Raw genomic sequence first — 21,690 nt, forward strand, 5'->3', positions numbered from 1 at the left:
TTCATGCGTTGGAGAAGGAAATGGCAACCCACTCCAGTGTTCTTGCCTGGAGAATCCTAGGGACGGGGGAGCCTGGTGGGCTGCCGTCTATGGGGTCGCACAGAACTGGACACGACTGAAGTGACTTAGCAGCAGCCTTACATTTAGGTCTTTAATCCATTTTATTTTTGTGTATGTTGTTAGAGAATGTTTTAATGTCATTCTTTTTAATGTAGCTGTCCAGTTTTACAGGAGCCACTTATTGAAGAGACTGTCTTCTCCATTGTATATCCTCACCCCCTTTGTCATACATGAATTTATTTCTGGATTTTTTTATCCTGTTCCATGGGCACCACTTTTATAAGGAGCATGTGCAAGCTCATATTCTCTTGAAAAGAGGCATTTAAGGTGGTGAGAGTGAGACCAGGCCACTTGAGGCCAGGGCTCTGAGGAATGCCACACAGTCCTCAGACCCTGTGAAACTAGGTTTATTCTTCGTAGCACAATGCAAAGCAAAATTCAAATTCAGTTAAACAATATTGACTTCCTCCTAGAAGAACGAACTTCATTACAACTAAAGCTTTCAAAACTCTATAGGCTCTTATGTAAAGGAGTTAGCTCCCCCTCAACCCTGCACCCCCACTGGAAAGTTAAGAATTAATGATGCTCCATCAGTGGTGGTGTAGAGCTCATTCCTGCATCTGCCAGCTGGTTGGACTTGTCAGCTGAGGATTCTGTGCTTCTAAAATGTTTTCACCGTTTTCCCTTGGTTTGATCTTTCATTCATCCTCAATTCACACATTCTGTTTTCACTATACTATTAGATTGCCTAAGACTTAGTGTATAAGAACGAATCTTAGAGCCCATCACCCTCCAGTTCTTGGCTTTAGATATCTACTGTTTGCTAAAAGTACAGGGCATTACTTATCTAAGTTGTTGTCATCATTTAGTCACTAAGTTGTGCCCAACTCTTTCATGAGCTGTGGACCATAGTCCACCGGGTTCCTCTGTCCATGGGATTTCCCAGGCAAGAATACTGGAGTAGGTTGCCATTTCCTTCTTCAGGGGATCTTCCAGACCCAGGAAGGGAACCTGTATCTCCTGCATTGCCATGCAGGTTCTTTACCACTGAGGCACCAGGGAAGCGCTTAATCATCTGAGCAGCAGGAGCCTAAATCAGTAAAGATCTGGACGAGAAAATGTCCAGCCTCTTTGCAGGCTTTGAAAGCAGCAGTATCTTGTGATAACTGATGGCAAGAGAGGAAAAATAGCATGAAATTGAACAGTTACTGTCTTCTACCCCTTATGTAGAATAATTTTTTCCCCTTACACTGTTTTTAGCCTGCTCATTTCATGGGTGTCATGAGACAAATGTGAAAGCAAAAGAGAGAGGTATATTTTAAAAGACCCAGTTACATCATAATTGTTTAGTTGCCAAGTCGTGTCTTGCTTGTAACCAAGTGGACTATAGCTTCCAGGGTCCTCTGTCCATGGAATTTCTTTAAAACCCTACACAGATACCCAGACATGTGTTTGTGTAGCTAAGGTGATTCCTCTCCATTTCTCAATACTTTCCCTTTTCAGTTCTTATGGGCCATGACCCTAGAACTAGTATGATGGATATAATACATGTTTTTGAAAAAAATTGTGTTTTCCAATAATCATAGCATTAGAGGTCCAGAATGATACCCCATGTACACTCAAGTGCATGGTGGTTTGAGTCAATAGCCCTGAAATTCTAGTTTTTTGGACACTGCAAGGTCATCAGAAGTGTGGGTGTTCGTTGCTCAGTTGTGTCCAACTCTTTGCAACTCCATAGACTGTAGCCCACCAGGCTCCTCTGTCCATGGAAATCTCCAGGCAAGAACACTAGAATGGGTTGCCATTCCCTTCTCCAGGGGATCTTTCTGACCCAGGGATCGAACCTGCATCTCCTGCATTGCAGGCAGATTCTTTATTGTCTGAGCCACTAGGGAAGCCTGCAGGGTCATCAGATGTGGGTACTAAATATATATACATAAATTTATATATATATAAAAGAGCATCCTATTCTTGGTCTTCCCACCCCTCATTCCTACCCAATCCCTTCTTGACCCAGAAAAAGAAGAGCTTTGGGAAAATAAATCATGGTTCACAATTCTAGAGACTTGGCCTAAATAGCCTTGAGCTTCTCTCATCATCCTATCCCTAGTTAAGTGTTAGTTGCGTCAGTCATGTCTGACTCTTTGCGACCCCATGAACTCTAGCCCGCCAGGCTCCTCTGTCCATGGGATTCTCCAGGCAAGAATACTGGAGTGGGTTGCCATTCCCTTCTCTAGGGGGAATCTTCCCTACCCAGGGATCGAACCCCGGTCTCCTGCCTTGCAGGCAGATTCTTTACAGGCTGAGAGCTCCCATCCCTGCAGGGCCCAAATTCCAGAAAAAGTCCCAGGCTCAGGTTTGTTCAGGCTCACTTCTGGGTTTGAGATGAGAATATGGTTTAAAGATAGGACTCAAGACAAGGCCCAGGAGGCCCCATTCATTGCCCAGCAGGAGAGATGGGGCCCAGAAGGATGCCAGGCTCCACACAATCCTGCCCCAGAGGGTCAGTCCCTCCTGAGCCGCACAGTACACAGCTGCCCAGCTGAGTGGGTGGCAGTGAAGGACATGGGGGTCTTCACTAGCGTGAGAAGGGAGACACGTCACTACAGAGAGAGAAACCCAAGAGGAGGCAGTTTACTGCTTATGGTGGCCACTGGAGCGGCTGTGGAGCAAGGAGAGCAAATAACATAAATGGACACAACCGTCAGAGGCAACACAGCCCTACTCCATTTCTCCAGGACCACCATCCGGAGGTGTGGGGGAAGGACGGGTGGTCCAGGCCTCCTCCTTCTCAAGTCAGCATTTGGCAAAATGAGCCCTGGAGTCCAGTCTCTCCTTCAACTTCGAGCCCCGTCTCCTCGGGGTGCTCCAGCCATCTCCGGCAGGACGGCCTCTTGGTTCTTCAGCTCCACAACTAGGGGCCATGGCCACTCTTGTCTTCTTCCTCGGGGGCCGGGGGCCGCTCCCCTGGGGCAGCCGGTGGTTCCTCCTGGGCCTGGCTGAGCGGGGCTTTTCCCGCTGCAGGCGGGGCGCTCTCGGGCATCTGGGTGAGGCTTGGGGAAGGCGGCCTACTTGAAGCCTGCGCGTAGGGGGCAGCAAACAGGTCCAGGAAGCAGCCGTCCCCTCCCGGGGGGCCCCCCAGAGCCTGCGGGCAGAAGGCACTGGGGAACGGCAAGTCTGGCAGGCAGGGGTCGGCCCAAGGCACCGTACCTGTGGGGCCAAAGCACACAGCACAAAGTGCAGGGCATGAAGGGGCTCCAGCGCGGTCTCCATGACAGAGCCCCTCCCTGCTCCACAGACACGGGTCAGGACCCCAGAGTGGGTCTCCCCTCAGGACCAGGCACCCGCCCCCCATGTCTCGAGGGCCTGGGGTTGGGGCACAGCGACCCAGAGCGCACTGCGTGTCGGGCCAGGGCCCCCTCACACATGTGGAAGGAGCGCGGGAACCAGAGTCTTTCTCCCTCTTCTTCTTCTGAGTCTCCTAGGGCGGTGACTCTAGGATATCCGGGGTCCAGGTGGCCCCTTGGACACTCCCTTTAGCTGCCATCTACTCTGCACCGAGTGTTTCACGCCCGTCATTCCTAGTCTTCACCAAGCCCTCAGATGGGAATAGTATTCCCACTTCAGAATCCAGGAAGCTCAGAACTAGTGACGACTGAGCTGGACTCCATGCTTGGCTTTGCCTCCCTCCAAAGCTCTCTCTCTCGGAGAAGGAAATGGCAACCCACTCCAGTACTCTTGCCTGGACAATTCCATGGATGGAGGAGCCTGGTAGGCTACAGTCTATGGGGTTGCAAAGAGTTGGACACGACTGAGCGACTTCACTTTCTTTCTTTCTATAGTTCCTTTTGGAGATGGAAATGGTAACCCACTCCAGTGTTCTTGCCTGGACAATCCCATGGATGGAGGGGCCTGGTGGGCTACAGTCTCTGGGGTTGCAAAGAGTCGGACCCGACTAAGCAACTAACACACACCCAAAGCTCTCTCTTACTCTGCTCTGAAACCTCCAGGAAACTGGAGGATGAAGAGTTTCACCAAGATAGCCCATCTTGGGGCTATCTCCCCTCTCACCCTCCTCAAACACTGGGGCGGGGGGTCTTCTCTTCCAGCCCCGACTCACCCACGTTCCCGGCCGGTGGCTGCAGCAGGATGGGCCCTGATGGAGGGCCTGGGAAATAGCCCTGGGATGAGCCCCCGCTGGGGCCACAGGACAAGGCAAAGAGAGGGTCTTCGGGCAGCGGCGGAGTCAGCGAGCTGGGCAAGGGGAAGGGGTGCAGGTATGGAAACTGGGGCTGCGGGTGTTGGAAGAACTGGGTCTGTGGTGCCTGGGAGAAGGGGAACGGTCCTGGCTGGCTGCTGCTGGATTGGTACTCCTGGGGTTCCAGATCCTCTAAGTATGAGCAGGCAGGGGGTAGAGTGATGCTGTGGGGACAGAGAAGAACTTCCTGAGGCTCCAATGGTTTCATTCCTACCATGCCCTTCCCCCACCACCTGCCTCTCCACAATCCCCAGGCCTGCTGCCTCCTCCTCTTCCTGCTCCAGCTTCTCACCCTCTTCTCCTCTACAGCTGTGATGTCCTGATCCTTTCCCTCCCCATCCCCTCACCCTTTAACCCTCACTACATTTACTAACTCCTTGCTTCTCTCGGGGCTTCCATGGTGGCTCAGATGGTAGATTCCTTCTGCAATGCAGGAGACCCAGGTTCGATCCCTGGGTTGGGAAGATCCCCTGGAGGATGGAACTGCAACCCACTCCAGTATTCTTGTCTGGGGGGCAGGGAAACCCCATCTCTCAGTTACCCTCTCCCCTCCCAAGCTCCATCCATCTTTCCTCCTTCTGTGCCTCCCCCAGGATAGATCAGTATGGCCCCCCGTGAAGTGGTAGACAAGTACCTTGTTCCCCACAACCCACAAGGGCCATCCTTGTGGCTGCTGTCGCTGCCCAGGGTGTCCAGCAGCAGTGGCATCAGCTGGGGGGCGTGCACAGGGCCAAGGGGAAAGGGAAGGTTGGCTCTTCGGACAGGTGGGGGGCTGAAGAGTGGGGGTGTCACAGGCCTTCTCTGGGGGCCCTCATTCTGCAGGTTTGGGCCCAGAGTCTGGTCAGATGTCAGCAGCATGGACGGCTCTGGGAACAGAAGTCCACGGGGGGTTGTGAGAGTAAGAAAACAGGGAGGGGACGCAGCCCTGGCAGTGCTGGAGGGGGTTAGAGTGCAAGAGGCTTGGGCTCCCCGAAGGGCCTCCACTGAACAAAACCATGGAGAGCTCTGGCCACTCCCAGGTCTTCCAAGAAAGAGCCCTTTGACTTTGCTGTCTTCCCCAGACAACCCTCAGAAGGGGGTTGGCTCACCTGGAAGGGAATCCTGAGGGAGGGTCCCAGGCTCCAGGATCGTGGACTCGGTAGGTGGCAGCTCGGCCACAGAGCTGGAGGCAGATAGATCAGAGACTGCAGGTCAAGGGGTCCCTGGTCTATGACCGGGGCTTCCATGTAGGGAAAGGGACCCACACATTCAAGCTCTGTCTCCCTACAAGGCACTGGCAAGTCCCAATCCCACCAGGTCCAAATCCCTCTAAATATCAGCCAACAACTCTGGCTCAGACCATAAAGAAGCCTCCTGAGATGTGGGAGACCCAGGTTCGATCCCTGGGTCAGGAAGAGCCCATGAGAAGGGAATGGCCTCCCATTCCAGTATTCTTGCCTGGGACATCCCACGGACAGAGGAGCCTGGTAGGTTACAGTCTGTGCGGTTGCAGAGAGGTGAACTTGGCTAAGCAACTCACACACACATGCCCCATCATGTGCCCAGCCTTCCAGCACCTTCCCCCTTCTAGACCCCAGGATCCCAGCTTAGACCCCACGTCCTGCCCACGGGGAGGGGCCAGGAAGAGGAGAAAGTCTTACCTGCATTGGTTGCTGGCGAGGGCTGGGGTAAGGGCGAGACCGGCAGGTGCGTCCTTACTCTCCTTCCCATTCATTTTTCGCCACTTGGCCCGGCGATTCTGGAACCACACCTGTAGGGGAAGAGACAGCTGAAGAGCTTGAGGAACAGGGCAGAGCCTGAGGCTGTGACTGAGGAGGTCCCTGCACCACTCAGACTGGTATGAAGGGTTCACCTAGATGGGGTCTGAGTCACCACCCTGCGTCATCTAAGGCCAAGGCTGGGTGGAAACAGGCAAGAACACAGCCCTGGCTGAGGCCTCATTCCAGCCCCTGTTGGGGAGCTGCTGAGTACTTGCTAAGCTCCCCCAGAGTCCCAGCACATAGGCTCCCCTCCACCTCTAGACCGGGGGAGTCAGCACCCTTTACCATGATGCGCTGGGGGGTGACCCCCACCGTCTGGGCAATCTCCCGGCGCTTATCGCTGTCTGGATAGTGGTCATCTTGGAAGAGCCTTTCTAGCTCCTCCAGCTGGTCTGGAAGAAGAAAACACTGGCTTTGAGGATGAACACCAGTGATGAGGAAGCAGAGGAGAAACACATGCCTTCCAGGCGGGACCAATGTCCCCAATCCAAGGGCCTCCCACAGCCTGGTGGCTAAGTTCCCCCAGTGGGCTGGGGCCTCGTCTGGCTCAGGCTTTGTGGCAGGGAGCTGTGTAGTGGGTTACTTTCCTGTTTCTTCCATGTTCCGATAAGAAAACGCAAACTTTCCCTCTTAGGGTCAGAAGTCATGGCCTTGCAGAGGTCAAGAGACGTTCCAGCCAAGGTGATACATAAGCTAACTGCACTCCTGTCTCCTGGGGCCATGTTCCCCGAGATTGACACCAGGTCCCTCGGGTTTCCTCCCACCTCAGGGACTTACCTGAGCGGTACAGGGTGCGTGTCTTCTTCCGGACCTGGCAGGTCACTTCCGGGGACCTCTTCTCCTGGTCCAGGTTTTGGTTCTTCTGGGCCAGTGTGTTGAGGAGGTTGGCCACATGGCAGGACCCCCGGCCTAACCCACAAGGCCCTTGGTTGTACGTGGCCCGAGCCGGGTTAGCGCTGCTGGGAGATGCCGTCGAGGCCGGACCCACATCCATAGGCTTCTTCTGCTCGCCGGCGGCTGGAGAGTAGGGCCTCTTCCCCGGCCTGCCCTCTGTCCCTGGGAAGGGAGGCCCTTGCCCCTGAGGCTGGGGTCTAGGCGAGGCCAGGCTCCTGTCTTCATGGAGAGCCCCTGGGCTGGGGCGCTGGCAGGCTTTCATAGGCTCAGTCCCTTCCCCAGGGGCCTCTGACGGCCGCTTCTCCCCGTAGATGGTGCAGGAAATAGGCACGTCCTTGCCTGGGGCGTCCTGAGTGTGGGGGGCTGACCTCTGCAGGGCTTCCTCCTTCTCCTCCAGCCTGGCAGCAGGGGACTTGCCTCCACCCCCCTGGCCTGTGGAGAGCCAGCACCCTGACTTCAACCCAGGAGAAGGAAGAGCCTGGCCCAGGAGGACGCGCTGCTTCCTGGTCTGCAACTGGCATCCTGTTTGACCTTAAGCTTTCACTTGTCTACTTAGCAAACGCGGTAACAGTTCCAGGCATACCTTCCTAACTCAGCTACTCTGAGGATCACATGAGGGAATCCTTCTTGCCTGGAGAATTCTATGGACAGAGAAGCCTGGCAGGCTACAATCCATGGGGTAACAAAGAGTCGGACACGACTGAGCTAACACATACGTACATACGTAGCTTGGAAAAGCGAAAGCACGCAGATGCCACCATGAGGGGTCTGAGCTCATGAACCTAGATGGTGGGGGAGCAATCCTAATTTGGGGGGAACTTACTCCCTGGGAGTTCCCAGTTTTCTCCTAGACACCTGGATTGTGAGTTTGAGATTGAGACTCTGCAGCTGATCAGACTGGATCCCGGTCCTGCTCCGGACACAGCATCAGGGCTGAGCAGGAACACGGCAGGACTGAGTGGTGTCCAGGGGCCCAGACAAGAACATCAAAGGGGAGCTAACAGGAATGTCTACCCTCATCTCCCACAGAACTGGCTCTCTCCTCACCCCTATACACACCCTCATCCCCTCCCTGCAAAGCGGGACCTCAGCCAAGGGCCTGGAGCCTAGGCCAGCCCCCCTTTTACAGGTATGGAAGGGTGACCTGACAGGCACTGTATGTTCCCATCCCTCAGCCTTCAGCTTGTCTGTCCTTTTCTGAGCTATGACTGATTCATCAGGAGTTTACCAGGTCCTGGGCATGGTGCTAAGCACCTTTCAGAGATCAGTCCGGTCTGCATTTAATCCCTGTGAGGAAGGCATAGGCATCTCTCCCTCTAACAGATGAAGAAACGCGGATGGCAGAGTTCAGTGACTTGCCCAAATGCACAGCGCTTGGGCGGGACTCTTGTTCACTAGACAGAGCCCTTCTGAGGGTCACCAACCTGCCCCTCATTTCCCTCCCAGCTTATTCATAACCTCCAGAACTCTCTCAGGTCAAGGAGCTGCTGTGTTATTTCTTACAAAACTAGAATATTTTTATTAAAAAAATTTTTTAATATTTTTCAGTGGATGCTCACTGGTGTTTTGTTTTGGCCCCCACAGCATGTGGTATCTTGGTTCCTCCACTAGGGGTCTACCCAGGCCCCCTGCATTGGAAGTGCCGAATCTTAACCTCTGGACCATCAGGGAAGTTTCCAAGAGCGAGTTTTTCTGTTTTGTTTTTTTTTTTTAATGAAAGTTGCATGAGACTGACTAGCTTAATGAACAGCTTTGTAACAACATGTAAAGAAAGATGTAGGTCACAGGCTAAGGTGCTTTGCCAGATTGTTCCCTAGTGTACAAGCTGGTGACCAGGGTTTGCAGGCTTCTACTCCATAACTAAGCCGAGTGGCCGGATGGGGAAATGTGGAAGAAGGGACACGCTGGTTTTACAGTACTTCTGGAGCACTGGAGCCTAGCAAATCTGGTACACAGTAGGTGGTCACTAAAGGCAATGGATTACCTTGATAGCTTTCCTAAAGTGGCTCAGCAGTAAAGAATCCGCCTGCCAATGCAAGAGCCCCGGTTCCAACCCTCAGTCAGGAAGACACACTGGACAAGGGCATGGCACTCTTTTGCCTAGAGTATCCTTCCCTGGAGAATTCCATGGGCAGAAGAGCCTGGTGGACTACAGTTCATGGGGTCACAAAGAGTCGGACACGACTGAGTGACTGAAGAACAACAAATCAGGGTGATAGACCCTGGTAAAAAAGGTGATGGGTCTTGGAACCTAGAACAGCAGAGCCTCAACCCTGCTTTCCTTCTCTGCGTGTAGACAAATCAGAACCCCAAAACGGAAGGGTGCTGTGGGAAGGGCTCCCTGGCCCGCGACACCCCCTCGAGTCCCCCTCAGTTCCCAGCCCGGACCCTCCCGAGCTCTAGAGGCCTGGCTGCTGGGCCCCCCAGGCTCCCGCGCACTCACCCCGCAACTCCGGGCCGCGCTCCCGGGTGGGCTCCATGGCCTGGACTCCCGCACGGGGCCGCCCGCCTGCCCGCCGCCTAAAGAAGCCTTGCGCGCAGGCAGGTGTGCGTCCGCGAGGCCCGCCCGGGAGGGCGGCTCGCGGGGCAGCTGCAGGGCGCGAGACCCGAGGGCCACGCAGCTGCCCGCCCCCGCCGCGGCCGAGAGGGGCGGGTGCGGCAGCTCCCTGAGGCCGGGGGGCGATGCACGCGGGGCGTGGGCGACAGCCCGCCTCCAGGGCCCGCGTCCGGGAGTCTGCAGCGGTCACCAGCGCCCACCATCTCCCAAGGCCGGCCTTGGCACTGAGCTCCGGTGGCGGCTTGCGCCTTGGAGACGGAGTCCTTCCTTGGGAACCCGGGAAAGCGACTTAGGGAGTCACTTATCCTGGGAGCCCCAAACCACTGCTCAACTGAGCTTCCCCCAAGCCTAAGCCCCCAAGACCCCGTGCCGATTGAAAGGTTCTCTAGAGCCCCGAGCTAGAAGAAGCCAGGCCACAGGGCGAAGTCTACACGTCTCGGATGGACACAGTTGCAGGAGCCCCGGAGGCCACAGGTAAGCGGGCAGAACGCGGGGCGGCCATGCGTGCTGCTCAAAGCTTTGGTCTCAGTTTTCACCCGCTTGAGACTACTTTTACTCGCCGAAAATAGATGGGGCGGAGGACACAGAACAAAGATCCTACAGACGCGATCTTTGTGACTCTTCCTTCACCGAACGTTTCTTGCCTTTATGAAAGAATTTAAGAATTTAAAATTCTCATGGCGTCGTCCTCCCATCTGCCCTTGAGTGGGAGGTGATGGCCAAATTGAAACAGGTGCGTGGGGGTGGGGGTGGGGGGGGCGTCCAGGACCGAATCCAGGTGTTTGCTTTTAAGATTGAAAAGACTCTGGACAGCGCGTGCTTTCAGGCTGTAATCACCTGTTGGGATGTTTTTTCCTGCACCTTAAATTGAGGTGCTTGACCTATACATGTGAACTTTGGAAGGCTGGCCGTTCTAAAATACAGACAAATGAGCGAGTTAATTTTGTGATAACATGATCAAAATTCCAGGCCCTCTGGTGTTTCATTCTGACTCCAGTAAGAGCACTATCCTCAGGTAAATAAGCGGTTTAGAGGTTGGGGCCAGTTTCAGCTAGAAATCCGGGCCACGTGAGCAAGAAAGAGAGGGCAGCTAAGTGGCTTTGTTTGTGAAAAGTCACCGTTTGGTGACATGGTCGTAAATGGAATACAGTAGTCTGCCTGATTAAACATTTATAGGACACTGTCTGCCAGGCCTGCGGAGAGGGGATTAGAACAATGACACAAGAGAAGGAACAGTGTCCATTCCACAGGGAGGTCAGTGGTGGGTTAGAAGGATGCGCAGAGGAGCAGGAAGCTCTGCTGGACTCGGATTGGGGGTGGGGTCAGGAAAGGCCTTCATGGAGCCGGTATCACAGATCTGTGAGCTGAAGGTTAAGGGAGAGGCATTGCTACTGTGTCAGAGCCCTGCTGAAACTCTGCGGTGCTCCCGCCTGCCCGTGTGATAAAAACCAAGCTCCCTGACCCGGAGAGACTTCCGAGGTCTGGTCCTTTTCTCTGAAGCCTCAGCTCGCCTGCTGCCCACACCCATGTGTCCCGATTTTATTGTCTCTTTTGACCTTGTGTTTTTCAAGGAGCCTTTGCTGAAACCTCTTGGATCAGAATTTCTTTGGGAATTTGTTTAAAATGGAGCTTTCAGGCCCCATTCCCAGACATTTTAATTGGTGGGTCCAGAGAGGCATCTAGAAAGTGTAACAAACCTCTCAGGTGATTCTTATTCACATTAGAGTTTGAGACATTTGGTAGATCTGCAAAAACAAAGTCAACTGAAACCATCCTGGGGATGGGAGTGGGGAAAGTGGGTGATGTGGGGTCTTTGTGGGGGAAGGACCTTTTGTCCTTTACTGAGGTGTCTGCTGTAGTGCAGAATTAATCTCTTAATATTAGGTTATCCTATCTCATTAAATTAAGAATAAATCATCCTTCCCTGCCATCATTTATGTTGTATTTTCTCTCTGGTTACCCTCTGCCTGGGTGAAGGTCAGAAGAGCAAAGACTGAATTACCCATAGACTGGCTGCCACCCTTGCACAAAACTTGGGAAAATATGAGGTCTAATTGTATAAAAGGGTTTGCTCTGAGGCTTAAGGAAGTGAAGATGCTGGCATTTTCTCTCTCTTTTTTTTTTTTTTAAGAGTTTGTGATTTTATTAATAATCCTTTGGCCAAAGGTGAAAATACAGATTGAAGGAAGATGTTTGCATTTTCTAAATACGTAAATGATTGAATTTGTTAGGCTTGGGCTATGACATTTGGGAAATTGAAGTTCCCTTTCTTTTTTTTTTTTTTCTTCTTCTTTCCATTTTTCCTTCAATAATAATCTTGCCTTGCTGTTTTATGGCTTTTCAAAAATGGTATGGTTTTGTTTGTTAATTTACAGGGATGTTTGATTTAGTTACTGTAAGTGAATTTAGTCTAAGAAGGCTTGGGAGTGTGTCTTGATGTGTTTGGTTGAGAAGGGAGTGTTTCTATAATATATGCTGTGAAGAGTTCCATCTTTCACAGAGAAGCTTCAAGGGAAGAAGGCAGAGAAGGCGTACTGCTCTTTATTGGGAGGGCAAAAAATTTCTATTTTGGGGTACTTGGAAATATTTATTTCTAAGTCTTGATATAAGCCATCTTCATGATCTTTAGGCCAGTTCATGTACATAACCTCGTTTAGAGGGAAGGGTTTCCTTTTGGGGTAGGGAAGGGGCTTGTCCTTAGTTTTCAGAGCCAAACTGTAAACCACCTCCTGTACCCTTTTAGGAAGAGCCATTTATTCCAACCTCTTCTCCTCCTCGATAGAATGACAACAAAAAGGAAGAGGCCTGATGCTACTAAAGAATATAATTGATTTTTTTTTTTTTTTTTTTTTAGTTTATATGGAGTTAACCATACAGTTAGTTTGCTGCTGCTGCTGCTAAGTCGCTTCAGTCGTGTCCGACTCGGTGAGACCCCATAGACGGCAGCCCACCGGGCTCCCCCGTCCCTGGGATTCTCCAGGCAAGAACACTGGAGTGGGTTGCCATTTCCTTCTCCCACAGTTAGTTTAAACACGTGAAATAAGCATTATCTGTCCTTCCTTCCTCCTCCTCTATAATGAAGAAAATAACCAGTAGAAGGTGGTTGACTGAGAAACGTTTTCAAAGCAGAAACACGGGGGAATTCATTCTTGGCCTCCATGCCTCCCCTGGAGTACAGGGCAACAGGTCATTGGAAGTCCTGGGACCAGAGGCAAGGGTGCGGTTGTGAAAGGCAGAAATGTGAACAGGCCCCGGGTCAGGAGCTCACAGTCCCCGCAAACACGGGAGGTCAGGGCCCCAGGAAGCAACCAGGAGGACAGCACTGCCCAAGGCAGAGGAGGGTAAAGGCGAGCAGGATGTCCTGAGCCTGAAGAAGGCACGTGGCTGGATGATCAGATGAATGCCATGGGCTCACTGCGACAAAGCTGAGGGTGGCCGCGACTGGGGCAGACACTGGGGGCTGCTAGAGTCTCTGCGGAGCTGCTTTGCTTGGAGGTTGCTGGTGATGGGCATTGGAAACACCTGGCTCAGAGCAGAACCTGCCCCAGCAGTGAGAAAACAGGTTCTGGCATGAATGCGCCTGATCACTTCTAATCCCTGTGCCCCAGACTCTCAAGGTTTTCTGCATCTAACAAGAATAGTGAGCCTGTCTAAGCAGTGTGGTTGCTGCTGCTCGTTTTTAACTAGGCTGTGCTCATACTAAGGGGCTTCCCAGGTGGCACAGATGGTTAAAAAAAACAAAAACAAAAAAAACCACCTGCCAGTGCAAGAGATGTGGGTTTGATCTCTGGGTCGGAAAGGTCCCCTGGAGAAGGGAATGGCAACCCACTCCAGTATTTTTTCCTGGGAAATTCTATGGACTGAAGAGCCTGGCAGGCTATAGTCCATGGGGTTGCAAAGAGTCAGACATGACTTAGTGACTGAACAACGACAACTCATAATATATCACCATGGCTTGTGTTTTTGTAATTTGCAAAGTGCTTTCCCTTCCATGCGAATCCCTTCCCTATGCACCTCTGTTTTACAGGCAGACAGTCTCCTTTCTGCTCCCTTCTGCCCCTCTCCAGGATTGCAAAGCTGGGTGCTCACTAGAGCCTGGCATTCAAACTCGCCTCAAAACCTGGCCCCGACCTTCCCTCAGGCTGCATCTGTGTCTTCCTTCTCTTCGTCTGCCTCGACCCACACCCCCACTCCTGTCTCCTCAGAGTCTCCTCTGGTTCTAACCCTCTCAACTTCGCCCTGGAAGGCCCTCGCCTTCTCATGCCTCAGGGCCACACATTGTTTATAGGCCTGAAACATTGTCCAGTCCCTTTTACTTCTGGCAAAGTCTTACACTTCAAAGCCCAACCCGCGTGTTCTCTTTCCTGGGAAACCTATCTTGGCTTTCCAGCGCCAGAAGGAACTGCTGCTTCCTGCGTCCTGCCACTGTGCCGTGTTCCCAATGATGTATTACACCACCTAACCCAAGCTCACCAGAGGAGAATTCTGTGAACTCTCCACCAGCCGCTGAGTTCTTACGCCTTAACAAACATCTGTTCACACCAGGCGCTTCTACCTGCTCTACAAATATCAGCTCCCTGAATTTCCACAACCCCGGAAGTTTCTGTCATTAGCCCCATTTTATCACAAAGAAACTGACAGACAGAGCTTATGTGCTTTGCCAAAGGTCACAGAGCTGGTAAGCGGCACACCCAAGAGCTGAACCCGGTTAGTCTGGTTCCCGCCTGTACTTGTAACCACTGGGCTTTCCTGTTTATTTCATTTATATCTATGTCAAGATCCTCCCGGGCTTGGCATGGCAGCTTGCACACGAGGATCAGTAATTGTTCATTGACCAGGAATTGATCACCATTGCCAGGAGTTAGCAGAGGAGGGAGGGAGGTGGCTGTACCTAGGCAGGGGAGCAGCACTGATGCAGCTGTTTGAATCCTGACCGTGGTGGTGGTTGCATGAGTCTTCACTGAGATAAAATGGCATAGAACTAAACAGGGCTGGGGGCTTCCCTGGGGGCTCAGGTGGTAAAGAATCTGCCTGCAATGCAGGAGACCCGGGTTCAATGCCTGGGTCGGGAAGATCCCCTGGAAAAGGGAATGGAAACCCACTCCAGTATCCTTGCCTGGAGAATCCCATGGACAGAGGAGACTGACATGCTACAGTCCACGGGGTCACAAAAAGTCGGACATGACTGAGTGACTGACAGGCTACAGTCCATGGGGTCACAGGGAGTCAGACACGACTGAGTGACTGACAGGCTACAGTCCACAGGGTCACAAAGAGTCGGACACGACTGAGCGACTGACACACACGAAGACAGAGCTGACCCTGGAGCAGCATGAGTTTCAACGGCACAAGTTCGTAAATGTGCAGATTTTTTTAAAAATAATAAATACTGTAGAATTACATGATCCATAGTGTATTAGCAGATGTGGAACCTCACGTAGGGAAAAGCCACAGATACATAGGCCGATTATAAGTTGTGCATGGATTTTCGACTGTGCAGAGGATTTCGACTGACCTCTGCATTGTTCAAGGGTCAAATATATATGGGACTCTCCAGGCAAGAATACTGGAATGGGATGCCATTTCCTTCTCCAGGGGATCTTCCCGATCCAGGGATCAAACTCAGGTCTCCCACTTTGCAGGCAGATTCTTTACTGTCTGAGCCACCGAGGAAGCCAAGACCAGGCAAGAATACTGGAGAGGGTTGCCATTTCCTTCTCAATGGGATCTTCCCAACCTAGGAATCCAACCCAGGTCTCCTACATTTTAGGCAGATTCTTTACCAACTGAGCTATGAGGGAAGCCCCAAGTATATATACATATACATGCAAATGAGTGTGTGTAAAAACTGGTGAAATCTGAGTGAGGTCTGTGGATTGTACTGATATCAGTTTCCTGGTATGATTTTATACTGTAGTTATGCAGGATGTTAACCACTGGGGCAAAGGAATATGGGATCTCTCTGTTTGATTTCTTAACACTTCCTGTGAAACTGTAATTATTTCTCTGATGTCCAGGTGTAGGGTCATGGCTCCCAGGAGAAGGTGCTCTGCCAGGAGCCCTCAGGGTGCGGAAAGAGAACTCTGCCTTCTGGGCAGAGTGAGTTCGTTACTATTCTTTTCTTGCTTTCAGGACATGGACTCATGTCCTCCTGGGCTTTGATGCCTTCATGGTCTCCTGTGACCTGGTTACCCACCCCCTCCAGAGCCAGTTAATCGTGTGAAAGGTGAGATCACATCATGGTCAGCAGGTTCCTCTGTGCTTAGGGCACCAAGCTTTAAGGTCCACTAACATTAGAGTGACAATATACCAGCTCTTTGGAATTGAAGATGACCTGCCCTTGTGTTTAAATGTTTCCTTTTGCTTGATATCAATCAAGAGCAGGATCACTAGTATAGGCTAGAAGCTACCAGCAACTTCCTTTGCCTGCTGGAGAGGATGGTAAAATATTAGGCGTGCGTTTAAGTGGGACAGAGAGATGAAGTGATAGACGACTAGATTGATTACCGGAGAAATAATTAGGCCAGCAAAACCTGTCACAAAGTTTTTTGGAATGACAAGGGGGCTGTAGAACTGGACGGGCTGCTAGACCCCATTTTAAGCTTGCAAAAAGACTTCTGATCATCTCTATCTTGTAACTGAGGCGCTGCGTGTGTTATTAAATTGACACAAGGGAACTTGGGCCTCGCCTGGGCCACCTGGCGTTCAGTAAGGCTGTGTCATGCAGAGTTCCAAAGACAGGGAGCAAAAAGCAACAGAGACGGGGGGAGACATATTTGGAATCAGAGATGCACCAGATAATATGGACATGAATTTGAGCAAACTCTGGGAGATAGTGGAGGACAGAGGAGCCCGGTTGCTGCAGTCCATGGGGTCGAAAAGTCAGACATAACTGAGCAGCTGAACAAAAGCAACAAGAAGATGATGTTAGATCTATCTTCTTTAGTTGGGAGATACAATTTCTAATCTGAACTCTCAGATATGCTGCTCCAAGGCCCATTTAGTTTGGGCTTACCAGCAAGGGCAAGCACTGTTGGCTTTCAGACTTTTCAAGCTTAACCTTATTTTCAAATGGAACTTCCAATTCCCACCCAAAAACCTGTAACACCCCCAAGCCTCCCCCTCTTTGTATCAGTTACCCAGTTGGAATCATCCTTGATTCTGTGCTCTCCCTCACAGCTTAGTATGAGCTGTGACCATTCAACCTCCAAAGCCTTTAACTTTGCATCTCGAAGCTTTTAACTTCTGTCCATCATCACCGATCCAAGCCCCTCTCCTCTTGGGCCTGTTCTTTAGTGACAGCTTCCTAAACACATCTCCTATCTCCAATCCTATCCCACTGTAATCCATCCTCCACAGACTGGCTAGGGAGACAGTCTTAACATGAAAATTGCCATATGTGACTCTGCTGTTTATATGCTTTAATGACTTCCCATTGACCTGGGAGGAAAATAAAAACATCTTACCAAAGCCCTGCATGATCTGGCTCCCGCTTCATCTCAGGTCCTTCAAGCATCTTAGACATACTACATTCTTCTGTCTCAAGGTCTTTACATATGTTCCCATGCCTGCAAACCCTCTTGGTGGTTTTTATGGCTGATTCCTACCCAGGTCTTGGCTTAAGTGTTATTTCTCCATGCAGAGTCCTTTGGCCACATTATCGACCTAACACCTACCTCCTAATATTTTCCCTGTTTTTATTACTATTCTTAACACAACATGTAATTATACTTTAGTTTATAGACTGTCTCCTCTACAGTACCTTGCGCTCCCTGGATACTGAAACTAATGGTTTGTTTCACCAGTATAAATCTATGTAAACAATGGCCCCAGCATGGTGGCTGACTTGTGCATGTTAGCTGTTCGGCTAATGAGTGTGTGTGTGTGTGTGTGTATGTGTGTGTGCACGTGCGCTCTCTCACGTGGTCAGTCATGTCCGACTCTTTTGCAGCCCCATGGACTGTAGCCTACCACGTTCCTCTGTCCCTGGAATTTTTCAGGCAAAAATGCTGGAGTGGGTTGTCATTTTCTCCTCCAGGGGATCTTGCCAACTCAGCAATCAAACCCAAGTTAAATCTCCTGTATTGGCAGGTGGATTCTTTACCACTAACACCACCTGGGAAGACAGATGAATGGATGAATAAAAATATGGGGTTTTGTTGTTTGTTTGTTTGTTTTTAGTTGGAAGGGAGAAAAAGATTATCAGATTCATGGTACAAATTGCAGTTTCTGGTAATTCATAACCTGATCTATAACAGGAATAATAAGGCCATTAAATTGGAAAGCTTCCTGAAAGTGTTGGGCATTTTGAGAACTGAGGAAACCAGAACCCAGGGGTAAAATGTGGCATTTTAGTGCTTGTTGTAAGAAACACAGCGAGACTTGGCATGCCTCTTTGGTAAAGTCCATATTCATCAGAGGCCATGGCTTTTCAGAGAGAAAGCAAAATCCAGAGAGCTACAGCTTGTTAGGGCTTCTTAAGTCTTCAGAAAAAGACACAAGCAACTTTATATTTAGAATGGGTTTTTTATAGACCACATCTAGGTGGATCTTGTTTTTTTATGACAGCCTCTGCCTTAATTTTTAAGATGTTTAGTCCACTTATACAATGTATCATTCACAAATAATGATTATTAATATGGTTGGGTTTAGATCTACCCTCTTGCTATTGTTTTCTATTATCATATCTTTTTATGCCTTATTTTTGAGTTCAGTTCAGTCTCTCAGTCGTGTCCAACTCTTTGTGACCCCATGGACTGCAGCACACCAGGCTTTCCTGTCCATCACCAAATGCTGTAGCTTGTTCAAACTCATGTCCATCTAGTTGGTGATGCCAGCCAACCATCTCATCCTCTGTCCTCCCCTCCTCCTTCTGCCTTCAATCTTGCCTAGCATCAGGGTCTTTTCCAATGAGTCAGTTCTTCGCATTAGGTGGCCAAAGTATTGGAGCTTCAGCTTCAGCATCAGTCCCTCCAATGAATATTCAGGACTGATTTCCTTTAGGATTGACTGTTTTGATCTCCTTGCAGTCCAAAGGACTCTCAAGAGTCTTCTCCAACACCACAGTTCAAAAGCATCAATTCTTTGGTGTTCAGCTTTGTTTATAGTGCAACTCTCACATCCATACATGACTATTGGAAAAACCAGAGCTTTCACTAGACAGACTTTTGTTGGCAAAGTAATGTTTCTGCTTTTTAAAATGCTGTCTAGGTTGGTCATAGCTTTTCTTCCAAGGAGCAAATGTCTTTTAATTCCATGGCTACAGTGACGGTCCACAGTGATTTTGGAGCCCCCCAAAATAGTCTGTCACTGTTTCCATTTTTTCCCCATCTATTTGCCTTGAAGTGATGGGACTGGATGCCATGATCTTAGTTTTTTGAATGTTGATCCACTTTTAAGCCAACTTTTTCACTCTCCTCTTTCACTTTCATCAAGAGGCTTCTCAGTTCATCTTCGCTTTCTGCCATAAGGGTGATGTCATCTGCATATCTGCAAAGAAGGAAATGGCAACCCACTCCAGTATTCTTGCCTAGAGAATCCCATGGACAGAGGAGCCTGGTGGGCTGCTGTCCATAGGGTTGCACAGAGTTGGACACAACTGCAGCAACTTAGCATGCATGCATGCATTGGAGAAGGAAATGGCAGCCCACTCCAGTATTCTTGCCTGGAGAATCCCAGGGACAGAGGAGCCTGGTGGGCTGCCATCTATTGGATTGCACAGAGTCGGACACGACTGAAGAGACTTAGCAGCAGCAACAGCAGCATCTGCATATCAGAGGTTATGGATATTTCTCCTGGAAATCTTGATTCCAGCTTGTGCTTCATCCAGCCTGGCATTTCTCATGATGTACTCTACATATGTTAAATAAGCAGCGTGACAGTATACAGCCTTGACATACTCCTTTCCCAATTTGGAACCAGTCTGTTGTTCCATGTCCGGTTTTAACAATTGCTTCTTGACCTGCATACAGATTTCTCAGGAAGGAGTAAGTAAAGTGTCATTTTTGAGTAAGTGTTTATATGATTCAGTTTTATCTCATTTATTGGCTTATGAATAATAACACTGATTTATGACATTTTTTGACTTTTTTTAGTGATGGCTTTAGAACTTTGTGCGTACATGTCTAACTATCACTGAAGCTTACCTTCAAGTGAAATTATACCATTTCACAAAAAATATAAGAGCCTTCAGTTCAGTTCAGTTCAGTCGTTCAGTCGTGTCTGACTCTTTGTGACCCCATGAATTGCAGCAGGCCAGGACTCCCTGTCCATCACCAACTCCTGGAGTTCACTCAGACTCATGTCCATCAAGTCAGCGATGCCATCCAGCCATCTCATCCTCTGTCGTCCCCTTCTCCTCCTGCCCCCAGTCCCTCCCATCATCAGAGTCTTTTCCAATGAGTCAACCCTTCGCATGAGGTGGACAAAGTACTGGAGTTTCAGCTTTAGCATCATTCCTTCCAAAGAAATCCCAGGGCTGATCTCCTTCAGAATGGACTGGTTGGATCTCCTTGTAGTCCAATGGACTCTCAAGAGTCTTCTCCAACACCACAGTTCAAAAGCATCAATTCTTCGGCACTCAGCCTTCTTCACAGTCCAAGTCTCACATCCATACATGACCACAGGAAAAACCATAGCCTCGACTAGACGAACCTTTGTTGGCAAAGTAATGTCTCTGCTTTTGAATATGCTATCTAGGTTGGTCATAACTTTCTTACCAAGGAGTAAGGGTCTTTTAATTTCATGGCTGCAGTCACCATCTGCAGTGATTTTGGAGCCCAAAAAATTAAAGTCTGACACTGTTTCCAGTGTTTCCCCATCTATTTCCCATGAAGTGATGGGACCAGATGCCATGATCTTTGTTTTCTGAATGTTGAGCTTTAAGCCAACTTTTTCACTCTCCACTTTCACTTTCATCAAGAGGCTTTTGAGTTCCTCTTCACTTTCTGCCATAAGAGTGGTGTCATCTGCATATCTGAGGTTATTGATATTTCTCTGGGCAATCTTGATTCCAGCTTGTGCTTCTTCCAGTCCAGGGTTTCTCATGATGTACTCTGCATCAGATCAGATCAGTCGCTCAGTCGTGTCCGACTCTTTGTGACACCATGAATCACAGCACGCCAGGCCTCCCTGTCCATCACGAACTCCCAGAGTTCACTCAGACTCACGTCCATCGAGTCAGCGATGCCATCCAGCCATCTCATCCTCTGTCGTCCCCTTCTCCTCCTGCCCCCAGTCCCTCCCAGCATCAGAGTTTTTTCCAATGAGTCAACCCTTCGCATGAGGTGGCTAAAGTACTGGAGTTTCAGCTTTAGCATCATTCCTTCCAAAGAAATCCCAGGGCTGATCTCCTTCAGAAGGGACTGGTTGGATCTCCTTGTAGTCCAAGGGACTCTCAAGAGTCTTCTCCAACACCACAGTTCAAAAAGCATCAATTCTTCAGCGCTCAGCCTTCTTCACAATCCAACTCTCACATCCATACATGACCACAGGAAAAACCATAGCCTTGACTAGACGAACCTTTGTTGGCAAAGTAATGTCTCTGCTTTTGAATATGCTGTCTAGGTTGGTCATAACTTTCCTTCCAAGGAGTAAGGGTCTTTTAATTTCATGGCTGCAGTCACCATCTGCAGTGATTTTGGAGCCTATAAAAATAAAGTCTGACACTGTTTCCACTGTTTCCCCATCTATTTTCCGTGAAGTGATGGGACCGGATGCCATGATCTTTGTTTTCTGAATGTTGAGCTTTAAGCCAACTTTTTCACTCTCCTCTTTCACTTTCATCAACAGGCTTTTGAGTTCCTCTTCACTTTCTGCCATAAGGGTGGTGTCATCTGCATATCTGAGGTTATTGATATTTCTCCCAGCAATCTTGATTCCACTTGTGTTTCTTCCAGTCCAGCGTTTCTCATGATGTACTCTGCATATAAGTTAAATAAACAGGGTGACAATATACAGCCTTGACGTACTCCTTTTCCTATTTGGAACCAGTCTGTTGTTCCATGTCCAGTTCTAACTGTTGCTTCCTACCTGCATGCAGATTTCTCAAGAGGCAGATCAGGTGGTCTGGTATTCCCATCTCTTTGAGAATTTTCCACAGTTTATTGTGATCCACACAGTCAAAGGCTTTGGTATAGTCAATAAAGCAGAAATAGATATTT

At 49.8% G+C, this 21,690-nt stretch overlaps 1 protein-coding gene and 1 long non-coding RNA gene across 2 annotated transcripts in view; one reads left to right on the forward strand and one right to left on the reverse strand.

Moving 5' to 3' along the window:
- Positions 1-2,674: 2,674 nt before the first annotated feature.
- On the reverse strand, positions 2,675-9,554 carry NOBOX (NOBOX oogenesis homeobox). Its single transcript, XM_006073341.4, has 8 exons — positions 9,416-9,554; positions 6,856-7,404; positions 6,364-6,470; positions 5,959-6,068; positions 5,407-5,480; positions 4,953-5,184; positions 4,181-4,482; positions 2,675-3,270 (listed from the first exon to the last, which is right to left on the reverse strand). The coding sequence occupies exons 1-8, from the start codon at positions 9,450-9,452 to the stop codon at positions 2,975-2,977; spliced, it is 1,707 nt and encodes a 568-aa protein (XP_006073403.3). The 5' UTR covers positions 9,453-9,554; the 3' UTR covers positions 2,675-2,974.
- A 1-nt stretch (position 9,555) lies between these two features.
- LOC123334844 overlaps positions 9,556-21,690 on the forward strand; it is a 63,505-nt gene continuing 51,370 nt past the window's right edge. The window contains exon 1 of the long non-coding RNA XR_006552997.2: positions 9,556-10,003. This is a non-coding gene — a long non-coding RNA (uncharacterized LOC123334844). The remainder of the gene's footprint in view (positions 10,004-21,690) is intronic.

This window comes from Bubalus bubalis, chromosome 8, assembly GCF_019923935.1.
Source record: "Bubalus bubalis isolate 160015118507 breed Murrah chromosome 8, NDDB_SH_1, whole genome shotgun sequence".
In the NCBI taxonomy this organism is placed as follows: Eukaryota; Metazoa; Chordata; class Mammalia; order Artiodactyla; family Bovidae; genus Bubalus; species Bubalus bubalis.